General features: G+C 44.8%; 2 protein-coding genes across 7 annotated transcripts in view; both read left to right on the top strand.

Moving 5' to 3' along the window:
- CPB2 (carboxypeptidase B2) overlaps nucleotides 1-10,501 on the top strand; it is a 34,228-nt gene extending 23,727 nt beyond the window's left edge. Inside the window, exons 8-11 of the mRNA XM_050949870.1 lie at nucleotides 3,296-3,386; nucleotides 6,800-7,002; nucleotides 9,994-10,078; nucleotides 10,200-10,501. Of these exons, the coding sequence (XP_050805827.1) occupies nucleotides 3,296-3,386; nucleotides 6,800-7,002; nucleotides 9,994-10,078; nucleotides 10,200-10,384 (564 nt within the window). The 3' untranslated portion in view covers nucleotides 10,385-10,501. The remainder of the gene's footprint in view (nucleotides 1-3,295; nucleotides 3,387-6,799; nucleotides 7,003-9,993; nucleotides 10,079-10,199) is intronic.
- Nucleotides 10,502-11,826: 1,325 nt separating this feature from the next.
- Nucleotides 11,827-13,853, top strand: part of ZC3H13 (zinc finger CCCH-type containing 13) — a 59,171-nt gene continuing 57,144 nt past the window's right edge. For 4 of the 6 annotated variants that reach the window (XM_050946979.1, XM_050946999.1, XM_050946989.1 and 1 more), the window contains exon 1: nucleotides 11,873-12,089. The gene's annotated coding sequence lies outside the window, so the exon portion shown is untranslated. Of the gene's footprint in view, nucleotides 12,090-13,853 lie in introns of all 6 variants that reach the window. The other 2 variants (XM_050947018.1, XM_050947009.1) reach the window with 1 other exon arrangement.

The following is a 13,853-nucleotide window of genomic DNA, read 5'->3' as shown; positions in this document are numbered from 1 at the left end:
CTGTCAATACTATGACAGTCCACCACAAGGCACAAAGGCCTGACTGAACAACTCACTTCTCTTTTCTGTGGTCTAAGGCCAGATAGCATAGTTTTCCAAGTACTTGTTGTTTCAAGTAAACAAATGAGCAACAGGTAAGCTCAGACAACATCCCAGTGTCTTATCAGGTATTTTACTTACTATGAGAAGAAGGTTCAAGACTCCCAGAGGCTGAATGATTTATTTGCTTTATGAATTTAGCCTTTTACTTAGTTTCCAGATTCCCTTTGTAGGCAGAAACTTGTTGTCAGGGTCCCTCCCCACTCTGAACTCTGGGGTATAGATGTGGGGACCTGCATGAAAACCCCCCTAAGCTTATTTCTACCAGCTTAGGTTTAAAACTTCCCCAAGGCACAAATTCCTTCCTTGCCCTTGGTATCACTGCCACCACCAAGTGATTTAAACAACATTCAGGGAGGGCCACTTGGAGCCCTACCTTCCCCAAAATATTCTCCCAAGCCTTTATACCCCCTTTCCTGGGGAGGCTTGAGACTAATATCCTAACCAACTGGTTACAAGGTGAGAACAGATCAACCCCCCTGTGTCTTCAGGACACTGAAAAACAATCAGGTTCTTAAAAGAAGTTTATTTAAAAAAAAAGATAAAAGAAGCACCTCTGTAAAATCAGGATGGAAGATAACTTACAGGGTAATCAGATTCAAAACACAGTGGATTTGCCCTCTAGGCAAAACTTTAAAGTTACAAAAACAGGGATAAACCTCCTTCTTAGCACAGGAAAAATTCACAAGCTAAAACAAAAGATAATCTAACACATTTCCTTACTAATACTTACTATTTCTGTAATACTGGATGCTTAGTTCAGATATGGCTTAGAGAAATGTATTTTTCTTGCCTTGGTTCGTCGCGGACCTGGAGAGAACAAAGGAACACAAAACAAAAACCTTCTCCCACAGATTTGAAAGTATCTTCTCCCCTTATTGGTCCTTTTGGTCAGGTGCCAACCAGGTTATCTGAGCTTCTTAACACTTTACAGGTAAAGGAGGGATTAATCCTTTATAGGGTAAAGAGGGATTTTATGCTACCCTTGGCTGTATGTTTATGCCACCTATCTTCTCCATTTCTATAAACTTTGGGCTATGTTTTTAAAATCCAGCCTCTATTTGTGTATGTTCAATTTTATATACAGAGTCTTTACAGGCTACCAGTTGCATCCATAATTCATAGACTTTACACATGATATACCCAACGGGTCTCAATCTGTGCATGCAAAAGAGTTTGGTGTATGAAAATTCTATCATTAGCAGTAGTTCATCTCCTAGTTACAATGCACAGTGCCATTGAAATCAATGGAGTGAGATTAAGGTAACAAGAGAATTTGGGTCATGGAGCCACATTCTAAAATATTCACTCAATTTTTACTTTGTCATTATGTGGGCAAACTCCCATGGACCTCAATGAGAGTTTGACTGAATAGATACCAAGTAAGAACGTCACAAGTTCCCTTTTTGTATGCAAAAATTGTACAGTATTTATTTTAAGCAGCATCTTTCGAAATTCTCTTAATTACCCCCCTCAGAAGTCTTTTAACAAAATCTTCCATTAAGCTCAAATGTGATTTTGATTTGCAGTTGTCAAATTGTGTGTCTGGACAAATCTTCTGAGTCCTCCCCTATTTGCGTAGTCCAAGTTCTAGTCAAATCAAAATAATTATACCAGACCAACCAGGTGTTGTACCGTACAACTTTTTGTCTTGTTATCTAGCATGTTTAGCATTACTTAATTTCAGTACCTGGAAAGATAACTGAGCAAATAATCAAGCAATCAATTTGCAAACACCTAGAAGATAATAAAGTGACAAATAAGTCAACATCTTTTTCAAGAACAAATTGTGTCAAACCCACCTAATAGCTTTCTTTGACAGGGTAATAAGCCTTGTGGATAAGGTGGAAGAGGTAGATGTGGTATATCTTGACTTTAGTAAGACTTTTGATACCGTCTTGCATGACCTTCTCATAAACAAACTAGGGAAATACAACCTAGATGGAGCTACTATAAAGTGAATGAATAAATGGTTGGAAAAACATTTCCAGAGAGTAGCTATCAGTGGTTCACAGTCAAGCTGGAAGGGCATATTGAATTGGGTCCAAAAGGATCAGTCCTGGGTTTGGTTCTGTTCAGTGGTTTTATAAATGATTTAGATAATGGCATAGAGAGTACACTTATAAAGTTTGTGAACAATATCAAGTTGGGAGGGGTTGCAAGTGCTTTGGAGGATAGCATTAAAATTCAAAATGATCTGGACAAACTGAAGAAATGGTCTGAAGTAAACAGAATGAAATTCAGTAAGGACAAATGACAAGTACTCCACTTAGGAAGGAACAATCAATAGCACACATATAAAATGGCAAATGACTACCTTGGAAGGAGTACTGCAGAAAGGGATCTGAGGGTTACAGTGGATCACAAGCTAAATCAACAATGCAACACAGTTGCAAAAAAAGTGAATAGCATTCTGGGATGTATTAGCAGGAGTGTTGAAAGCAAGACACGACTTGCTTTCTTCCACTCTACTCTGTGCTGATAAGACCTCAGCTGGAGTATTGTGTCCAGTTTTAGGTGCCACATTTCAGGAAAGATGTGGACAAACTGGAGAAAGTCCAGAGAAGAGCAACAAAAATTATTGAAGGTCTAGAAAATGTGTCCTATGAGGGAAAGATTGAAAAAAAATGGGTTTGTTTAGACTGGAGAAGAGAAGACTGACAGGGGACAAGATAACAGTTTTCAAATACATAAAAAGTTGTTACAAAGAGGAGGGTGAAAAATTTGTTTTCGTTAATTTCAGAGGATCGGACAAGAAGCAACGGTCTTAAACTGCAGCAAGAGAGGTTTAGATTGGACATTAGGAAAGTCTTCTTAACTGTCATGGTAGTTAAACACCAAACAAATTGCCTAGGGAGGTTGCGGAATTTCCATTATTGGAGGTTTTTAAGAATAAGTTAGACAAACACCTGTCAGGAACGGTCTAGTTATTACGTAGTCCTGCCTTGAGTACAGGGGACTGGATTAACCGACCTCCTGAGATCCCTTCCAGTCCTATACTTCTACGATTCTATGCAGATAACTAGCTTACTGTTTTATAGGCTCCCTAAATCTCCTATTTTGCTCCCCTTCATTGGAGGTTTCTAGCCTCAACATCTAGAAATGTGAAAGTTGCATTTTCACTAGCAAATGAAATAGTGATAAACATTTTTCTAAACTTTTATGTAAACCCACATTTTTGAGTCTCTGTCCACAGAATCGGTTGTGGAGGAAGAGCCGCTCAAAGCACGGCAACAACAGGTGCATTGGTACCGACATGAACAGGAATTTTGATGCAGGCTGGTGTGGTACGATGCAATTTTCTTTATATTTTATGACAGACATTTCAGTTTTAACCTTCAAAGTTCTTCATTTTGAAAATATTTTTATTTACCTAGTCATAGAGTCATTTCTGGTATAAAGACAATGTACCTTAGTAATGAACTTAATCAAACCGTTTATAAGAAGGTCAGCAGACCAGAGAACAATTCCCAGTTTTGCCACATACTTTCTGTGTGGTTATCAACAAGACACTTAAGCTCTTTGTGCCTGTTCTCCCATCAGTAAAATGGGAATAAAGAAACTTCCCTACCGAGTGTTGTGAGGATAAATTCATTAAAGTTGTGAGATGCTAAAATACTATGGTGACCATATAAGATATAAGAGTAATATAAAACGTAAACTACTTAATCAATACAGAACTTGGAGAAATCAGGAAGTTTAATAGGAAATTTATATGCTGTGAATATTAATTACAGCAGGGATTTATATATTACATTTAATTTTCAAAGCACTTAAAATGCTTAGCAACTCCAACATCATCTCTATTTTAAAAGTGAGGAAACAGGCACACTGAGGTTAGAGCAGTGGTGGGCAATCTGCAGCTCATACACAGCCCATCAGGGTAATCAGCTGGCGGGCTGCCAGACATTTTGTTTACATTTACATGGCTGCCCGCAGCTCCCAGAGGCCGTGGTTCGCCGTTCCCAGCCAATGGGAGCTGCAGGAAGCAGTGGCCAGCACATGGCAAAAAAGGACACCTTTATATGCAACAGGCCTACTTTCTGGGTGTACCGAGTCATATCGGATGACTTCAGTAACTCAAGTAAGTTTCTATTTTGTGGAGCCAATATAGCTATCAGAAAGCTAACTGAATTCTATTTCTTCTTGGAGATCCTCAGTAGAATTGCTAATTACATTTCAATAATATACACCTTAGCAAACCCATTAAAAATAATGGGATTGTATAGGTGTAACTCACAACATAATCTTGCCTGCAGACTCTTCATTATCGAAAATGACTGAGTCTTATAACTCTTTTCAAAATATTTTTTACTTAAACTGAGCATATCTGACACAGAATCACTGTGAAACAATAAAGGTGGAACCCATCAATTTCAATTTAACAGAGGTATTTTTCAGAGTAGAACCACTCTTTAAGGGAAGGGCTTCATTTTCAGAGGTGTTGAGCATGTACAACTACAACTGACTTCAGTTGGCATTATGGACCAGAACACACTAACTTAAAGCAGAATCAGATCCTGCTAGAACAAAATATGCAAAACCTGTCGACATATCTCCACTGCTTCGATGATCAACACCCCCACAACACACCTATTAAGATCCATGGGTCCTACACATGCCTATCACAACATGTGATGTATCTCATCCAGTGCACTCAATGCCCAATAATAATTATATGGATGAAACCCTCACACAGAAAAATGATAAAAGACAAACACCATATTGTGTGAACACTTTTTTACAAAACAATCACTCTAAATGTGACCTCTCAATCCTCATTCTCAAAGGAAATCTGCTCATCATCTTCAAAAGATGAGCCATGGAGCTTAAATACATAACTTTGCTAAACATTAGAAATCATGGACTGACTAGGTACAACTGGATTTATAGCTTATTACAACAACCTACAACCCACTAACAATGCCTCCACCCCTCCGCCGCACCCAGCTGCCTTTTCCCCGCCTCCCTTCCTTTCCCCTCTCTGACTGGAGACGTGTTAACAGGCCACTTCTCCTTGAATGGTCCCTTGAAATATGTGTTAACTACTTATGCTAAACAATTTGTTCCACCTTGTATTTAGCTGTGAAACTCTGAGGGCTGTGCCGCTGTAGCGCTTAAGTGAAGATGCTTCTATACCAACAGGAGAGAGGTCTCCTGTTGGTGTAGTTAACCCACCTCCCCGAGAGGGAGAAGATCTCCTGTTGACATAGCGTTGTCTACATGGGAGGTTAAGGTCAGTATAACTACATTACTCAGGAGCAGGGGCGGCTCCAGGCCCCAGCACGCCAAGTGCATGCTTGGGGCAGAATGCCGTGTGGGGCACTTTGCCGTTCGCCGGGAGGGCGGCAGGCAGGCTGCCTTTGGCGGCATGCCTGCGAAGGGTCTGCTGGTCCTGCGGCTTCAGTGGAGCTGCAGGACCAGCGGACCCTCTGCAGGCATGCCTGTGGGAGGTCAACCGAAGCCGCGGGGTTGGTGACCGGCAGAGCGCCCCCCGCAGCATGCCGCCGTGCTTGGGGCGGCGAAATGTCTAGAGCCGCCCCTGCTCAGGAGTATGGATTTTTCATACTCCTGAATGACGTAATTATACCTACATAAGTCTGTAAGGTATATCTGCTGTGACTGTGGTGCCTGGAGGGGCTTCACTGAGAATGCTTATTCAGGGCAAACTGCAAAGAATAGGGCGGACAATCCCCAAAACCGGTGGTTTATTCTGTAATTAGATTTCACCAAGCCAGTAACCAAACAGCTATCTGGTTACCAAGAAGCCAAAATACAGTCCCCTTTAAGCAATCCAGCCTTTGGCTCCCACCCAGACAGCCAAGTATAATATAGGGAGGACTACTAAAAACCTTATTTCCATTATATAAAGTTCTACCAATGCCAAGTGACTGGACACATTGCTCACCAGGTCAATGAATATTTCAGATCTCACCCAAATACACACTTATAGTCAATCTGTATTAACTAAATCTAAGAATTATTAATAAAAAGAAAAAAGAAAGAGAGTTGCTATGGTTAAAAGATCCATTTACATAGAGCTATGAATAAAGTTCTTAGGTCAGTTTCATAACAGAGATGGTGAGGCTGCTGATTTGTAAAAATCCTTCTGGAATCAATGTAAAAGGTTATAATCCAACAGGCAGTCCATGAGAAGAGTTTGTTCCAATTCTACCATTTCCCTTGGTAGTTTGTTCCAATGGTTAATCAATCTCACTGTTAAAAAATTGTGCCTTATTTCCAATTTGAATTGATCTAGCTTCAGCTTTCAGCCATTGGTTCTTGTTATGTCCTTCTCTGCTAGATTAAAGAATCCCTTGGTACCAATGTTTTCTCCCCACAAAGGTACTTATACACTGTAATCAAGTTACCTCTCAAACTTCTTTTTGATCAGCTAAACATATTGTGCTCTTTAGATCTCTGAATGTAAAGCATTTTCTCCAGCTTTCAAATAATTTTTGTGGCCCTTTTCTGTATCCTCTCCAATTTTTTTATGTAAGGCAAGATAGTGGAGAATCAGGCCCAGATGCTTTAACGGTGCAATAATGATACATGCAGTAATGATGCATCCAAGATGTCCCAGTTTCTATGCTCACTTGTATAGCAACTTAATGCTTTATATTGTCACTGAGCCATGAGACAATTCAGTGTATACTGTAAGAACTCAACAGGTGACATTGTATCCTCTATCTTATTACAGGTAAAGGTGCCTCTCATAATGATTGTCATGAAATATACTGTGGACCCTATCCTGAGTCTGAACCAGAAGTGAAAGCTGTGGCTCATTTTCTCCAAAAGCATAAAGATCACATTAAGGCATATATAACTATACACTCTTACTCACAGATGGTACTGTTTCCATATTCCTACACTACGAATAAAAGTAAAGACCATGATGAGCTGGTAAGTGTTACCACTTATTAAATTTCATCTATATCTCCCATCTTCATCACCTTGCAGGAATGGATATTTAATGAGAAGTGTGAATGACTGCCTTCAGTAGGCTTTGAGTCTGTTCAAGATTTGGGAAAATGGATTTTTCGATGGATAAGAGCATAAGGAAGCTGGTTGTTGGCACCACCACTATATGATTACAAGAAAGTATTCTAGTTTTGGAGGACACTGATAAGATGAAAGTGTTTATTCTGGATGGATAAGGTAGCCAGACTTTCTGATATTTTCAAGGCATCGCTAAGGGGGCAAAGTAAAGGTAATTTGAGTACCTTAGTATGGCATTTCAGTACATTCAAGTACAGGTTTCTTGTAAGTTTTCCCCTATATCTGAACCTACTGAGTCTGCAACTTTATTTTAACTCTATTGCTCTTGAAGAGTGTGCACCCATAACACTGATAGGTGCCTGCAGCCTTTACTGCACCTTAAGTAAATCTTTTTCTATGGGAAATATGTTTAAATGGTCCTAATGGTCTGATGAAGACTAGCCCTTTTTTACAGACCCTGAAGTCCTTAGGAGGACCAGCAGATCACAGGTAGTCCACTGAAGCAGAATACCTCTTTGATTCTGCAGGTTATGACGTTGTACGCTAGCCAGGGGTCCTGAGGCTAATGGTCTCCGACGGCCTGTATAAAAGAAGTCTAAGTCCTGTGAAGTTCTGCAGATCCACACGATCAGGGCTCCTCTCTCCTGCAGAGCCTAAGAGTTGTGTAGGATCATCTCCCATTCTATTAATCAACAGGATAAACCGGGGAAGCTGGGAAGTGAAGAACACCATTGTTCTTTTTCCTCCACTGGTTAGCCCCCAGGTCTTCGGGTTTATCTAGATTAGGAAAAGAGATCCAGGCTAGGTTGGAGTTAGCCAATATACGCAGGCCAGCTAGGCTACTTGGGTTGCTGAAGAGCTTCACAAGATTTCTTGGGGTAAGGAGTAAGACAAGAAGCCTCACAGAGTAAAGAATTCTTTCCCTGCTCCCTCTGACCAATTTCCGGATGCTTTCCATGCATGGGGGAGTGGGACAGGGGTTCTTTACTCCAAGTGCCTCCTGCATGGGATCAGGGAAGGAGTAGGAAGTGGCTGACAGAATGAGGAAGGGCTTTTCACTCCATGGGACCTGCAATGTGGAGACACAGGACATCATCAGAGTGGACATAGAATCATAGGATTAGAAGGGACGGTAAGTGTCATCTAGTCTAACCTCCTTCAAAGATTCAGGATTTGTTGTGTCTAAACCAATGGTTGGCAACCTGTGGCCCACAGGCCACACGCAGCCCGTGGGCTGCAGGTTGCCCACCACTGGTCTAAATTAGTGGTTCTCAAAGCCGCTCTGCTGCTTGTTCAGAGAAAGCCCCTGGCAGGCCGGGCCGGTTTGTTTATCTGCTGCATCCGCAGGTTCAGCAGATCGCGGCTCCCACTGGCCGCAGTTCACTGCTCCAGGCCAATGGGGTCGGTGGAAAGCAGTGTTTAGCACATCCCTTGGCCCCCTCCACTTCCTGCAGCCCCCATTGGCCTGGAATGGTGAACCACGGCCAGTGGGAGCCGCGATGGCCGAACCTACGGATGCAGCAGGTAAGCAAACCGGTCTAGTCTGCCAGGGGCTTTCCCTGAATGAGCGGCGGACTGGCTTTGAGAATCACTGGTCTATACCATCCAAGACAAATGTCTATCCAGCTAAGTTCCTTCTAAGCTGCACAGCACAGGCGCCTCTCCCCCAGACCTGGCCCTGCCAGAGCTGCCGTGCCTGGGGAGAGAAGCCCCGGCCCTGGCGCCACCAGAGCTGCTGCAGCTGGGGAGAGGCGCCTCACTCCAGGCCATAGCCTTCACCCCCTGCACCTCAATCCTCTGCCCTAGCCCCGAGCCCCCTACCACACGCCAAACCCCTCGGCCCCACTTCTGCCACACATCACCTCCATATTGGTACACATAACAAAATCATTCCGCACATGGATGTAAAAAATTGGAGGTAACATTGTTAACCAGCCTCCTTTTGAAAACTCCAGAGAAGGAGCTTCCACAACCTCCCTGGGCAGTCTCATGACATTCTTTATGCCACAGCATCCCTGGCATGGGGCCAAGCAGCAGCAGCAACAGGTGATGGGTATTTGGGATTGCTCCTTCATGTTGCCTCCAACCTTTCCATATCCTCCCATTCTTTCCCCACACAGATCCAAGGTCTTTAAGGAAGATTTTGAAAATGAGCTGTTACTGTCTCTTTAATGGAATTTTTTTTCCTTTTTTTAAATTAATGGACTTTGTACAGTGATAGAGTAGGAACACAGACACTGTCATATTTGATCAGACCAGATCTCTATGCAGTCCAGTATGCTGTTTCTAGCAGTGACCAGTGCCAGCCTTCACAGGAAGGAGGAAAAAATCCTATAGCCAACATGAAATAACTTGCCCCCAGGGGAATGTTTCTTCCCAAGCCTCCTCAATTAGTGACCATGTTATGGCCTGAAAGTTGAGGGTTTATATCCCTTTAAAATTTATTTTTTTATCCTAGCTAATATATTTGTGAAAGAAGATAAAGAAAATATAGATTTGTCACTTCTTTCCCTGTGAAGCAGATATGTAACATCCTGTAAACTAATTAAAGAATAGTTTATTCTAGTCAGTTGTTTAAGAGTAGTGTATTATTAAATCCTTTTTTGTATGCTTCAACACTAATTTTAACTTAAAATACTTAAAGGTTACTTAAACAATATTTGACAGGAAATGGACATAACCTAACCATGTTTAACCACATCTTGTAAGCATTCTAAAGCCAACCACATATTCACATTACAAACTGCAATGCAGCCAGGTCTGGGGACAACCATGTTGTAAACAGGTCCTCTCTCTTTATTGTACCCATAGTGGATGGTTAAAATGCCCTAACAGACTCAGTGTGAAACACTTTTACTAAATTATAAAAATTAATTAGTATTTTATTGATTGCAGCTATCTGTGGCAAATAAAGTAGTTCTTGCTATTAGAAAAACAACTCAGAAAATGTATGAGTCTGGCCCTGGTGCACAAACTATCTGTAAGTATCATTTTTAGTACTATAATCAGTATGACAGAGTATCCTCTCTAGCACAAGGCAGTGTGTAGGACTGAGGCCAAGGTTGCAGGTAATAATCTGTTTCCTTTTCTTTCTCCTACAGATTTAGCTCCTGGAGGTTCAGATGACTGGGCTTATGATCTTGGCATTAAGTATTCTTTTACCTTTGAACTTCGGGACAGAGGAACACATGGATTTTTGCTTCCTACAAATCTAATTAAACCCACTTGTATTGAAGCACTTAGTGGTATCAAAACAATAGCTTTACATGTTATCAACAATATTTAATGTGCTATATTTTGTCATTTCATTGCTTTAACTGGTAATTTAGGTGACCTGATGGGCAGTGTCATTCATTCAAATGTGGTTTTTTTTTAGCTCACTCAAATAAAAGGAATTACTTACTGCTTTATTATAATTATTATTTGTTTAGGGGCAACAGGTTGGTGTTTCATTTACTACCTTTCACCTTGACATATATTAAATTGCTTCACAATTTGGCTTAAATGTAGCCATCTGTAGAATGAGAAGGGTAGTGACAGATCAACTACAACTGTGCAAATGCAACCTCTCAAGCCCAATAATATTCAAACAAATACATGTTGTCCATTTTAGTACCCCTTTAGTGTTTGCTTTTGGAGAACTTTTGAATAATTCAGTTCACTCACACCAACAATGGTGAAAAGCAACTTTTAAAACAAATTGTAATATTTGTACCTGAAGTGCTTGCGTAACCCACTGATGAACATGTTACAGGTACCTCCCTGTGCCAGATCCACAGAGGGTATGAATGTCTTACAACCCCAACTAGAGAGCCATGGCTCTGTAGCCATGATGTAGCCACTTATGTTTTTAGCACTAGAAGTCCCTGGTTTAATCCCTCATGTTTCAGCCAGGATGGTGGCAGTCACCGTTGAGGTGCCTTCTCATGGAAGTGGGAACAACACTATATGACTGAGCTAACTTCTCACTATTATGCAACACAGCTTAAATGTTCAATATTCCCAATCAGTCCAGCATCTGAACACACTGAAGAGATATGCCTATGGGAAGTCCAGTTGAAAAGGGGAACTGGCAGGGTGCAGTCAGACATACTGATTGGACACCAAAAGTCTGGTTACTGCGGGTCAGGGGAGGTACCGTGTGATTAACCCTCGCCAGTCCCTGCTTAGCCAGGGCTGCCTCATACTTACAGGCAGGCACCTTGTCAGGCTGCAGCAGCTCCTGTCCCAGTCTCGGCACAAAGGGCGCCCAGCTGGTGGGGGAGAGAGGTGGAGATGATCCAGTGAGGGATGGGGAGGAGGGAGAGGCTTTAACGAGAAGAGACGGAGGAGGGGCAAAGCCTGGGGGAACAGGTGGCAGACCCTCCAGGGAAAAGGTGGAGCGGGGTGGACCCTTGGGGGGAAGAGGCAGATCGGGGTGAGGCCTTGAAGGCCCCCTTACCAGCAATTAGAGATGACAACCCTACTGCTCTTCCCCCAACCAGGCCCCGCCCCTTTTCCTTCCCTGACCAGGCCCCACCCTTCTGTCATTTCTGGCCCCGCCCCCTTCTCGTCCTCTGACAGGTCCTGGCCCCGCCCCTTCTTTTTCCATGACTAGGCCCCACCCTCCCCCATTTCAGGCCCCTCCCCCTTCTCTTCCCCTGAGCAGGCCCCACCCTCCCCCATTTCAGGCCTGCGCGGCCGGAAGTTGCGCTGCTACGCACGATCATGGCGGCAAGGCGGTTTCCGGTGAGCCAAGGCTCCTCCTCCCGACGGCGGCAGCGGCGGCGGCGCTGGGGCCGGCCGTTTGGTTGCGCTGCTTTCCCGGCAGCCCCTGTGCTTGGGCAGCGCCGTTCGGTGGCCGGAGCGGGCCGCGCTCCTCGTCTTCCTCCCCGTGTGGCTCCGCGCTCAGGCCCGGGAGGACGGACTCCCCCCTCGCCCCATCCCACCCTCTCCGCCCCGGGCGGCGGCGGAGGAGGCGGCGGGGACCAGGCAGGCAGCGGAAGGAGCAGGTGAGTGTGGCGCCCCGGCGGGGAAACCGGGCCTGGGCGGCGGAGCGGGGCTCCCCTCGGGACAGGCCCTTCTCCCACCGCCGCGAGGAGCAGGGCGGGAGGGGCTCGGTGCTGGCCGAGCCTCCCCACCCGCGCTGCCATCCTGCGCCCCGTGGCGCGGGCAGAGCGGCTGCAGGGCCGGGGGTCACGGTGGGGCCGCCGGAGGAAGCGCTGGGCTGAGGGGCAGTGACTTGTGTGGGCAGCGGGGCCGAAGGGCGACGGCAGGTGACTCCCGGCGGGGAGGGAGTCGGAGAGTAGCTGGTCGGGGGGGGGGGCGGATTGTACCAGGGTCGTGATGCAGGCGGGGGCGTCTCTGCCCAGGCGCTGAGACGCGTAGGAAGTGTGTGGGGGTGATTTGTGAGGAGAAGCAGGAGGAGAACTGTGAGTCAGACAGGGCACCGATCAGCCAGCTAGACCTGCCATCCTACCATGATTACCATTTTCTGTGGCCGATGCTTTGCAGACGGAAACCCTGTTGTGGGCTTCTCATTGCCTCCCAGACACGTGATCTTTGTCCTTTATGGGATTCAGGGTACTGGAGTCCCCGTCACCTCTGCTGATAGTAGTGAAATGTAATCAGCCGTTTTAGCTGAATTTGGGACTTGTCAGCCCTTGTAGCATAAGTCCTGAACCTTGATGCTTTTGCCTTATCTTTTAAGACTTCTGTCGTTGATGCCCATGCAGAACTTATAGTTTAGGCCAGTGATTTTCAAACTTTTTTCCTTGTGACCCCGTTGAAGAAAATTGTTGAAGCCTGTGACCAAACATAAGTGTGTCTTCATAAAACCATAATATTGCAATATATTCTAGCTTAACCTGTTTTACATAACTAACACTGGGAGTGTTGAGGTGTCCCAGGGTAGGGCAGAGAATAGTGTGTGGGGTTGAGGGCTCTAGGGTGGAGCTGGGGATGAGTGGTTCAGGAGGCAGGAGGGTGCTCAGGGCTAGGGCAGAGGGTTGGGATGTAGGGGGAGTGAAGGCTCGAGTGGGGCCAGGGATAAGGAGTTTGGGTGCAGGCAGGCTCCCCCAGGTCTGGGACCAGAGGACTCCCCCCAGCCCTCTCCCCACCGGGAGCAGCTAGCTCTGAGCGAGGGGCCACTCACTCTCTCCCTGCTGGTAGACAGAATGGAGCTCCGGGGCTGGGAGAAGGGGCTTGCAGGGCTGCTGCAAGCCTAACTTGCTCCTCTCCCTGGTTCCTGCCACCCCCTACCTCTCTCCTGCTGCATGGCAATGATCTTTATAATTGTAATCAGCAAAGCGACGCGGTGCCTGACATTCCGTGACCCAGTACTGGGTCGTGACCCATACTTTGAAAAACAGTGGTGTATACTGATGACCCAGATCCTCAAAGGCATTTAGGTGCCTGATTCCCATTGAAATCAACAGGAGTTGGGTGCTTACATGTCTTTGAGAATATGAACCTGTGTGACTAGTATTATAGATTCCTCATTTTGTCCTCAGCATCACACCTAGGGATCGCTACTGGATCCTTGCTAGACCTAGACCATTGCTTTTTTAGATTGGACTGCTTCAGGACCTTTTGAAGTCTAGATTCTACTGTACAGTAGATTGTGTGCTACTGATGGGAACTGTCTGGTTGCATTTCGAGACAAAGGGCTTGTCTTCACTACATGGCTAAGTCGACCTAAGATGATATGCTAGTAGCTGGAGTTGATGTAGCTTAGGTCAGTTTACCATGGTGTCTACTGAGCTGCGTTGACAGGA

Source organism: Gopherus flavomarginatus, chromosome 1 (assembly GCF_025201925.1).
Source record: "Gopherus flavomarginatus isolate rGopFla2 chromosome 1, rGopFla2.mat.asm, whole genome shotgun sequence".
NCBI lineage: Eukaryota > Metazoa > Chordata > Testudines > Testudinidae > Gopherus > Gopherus flavomarginatus.
The sequence above is the reverse complement of the archived record's forward strand: the minus strand, read 5'-3'. Positions and strand labels throughout refer to the sequence as shown.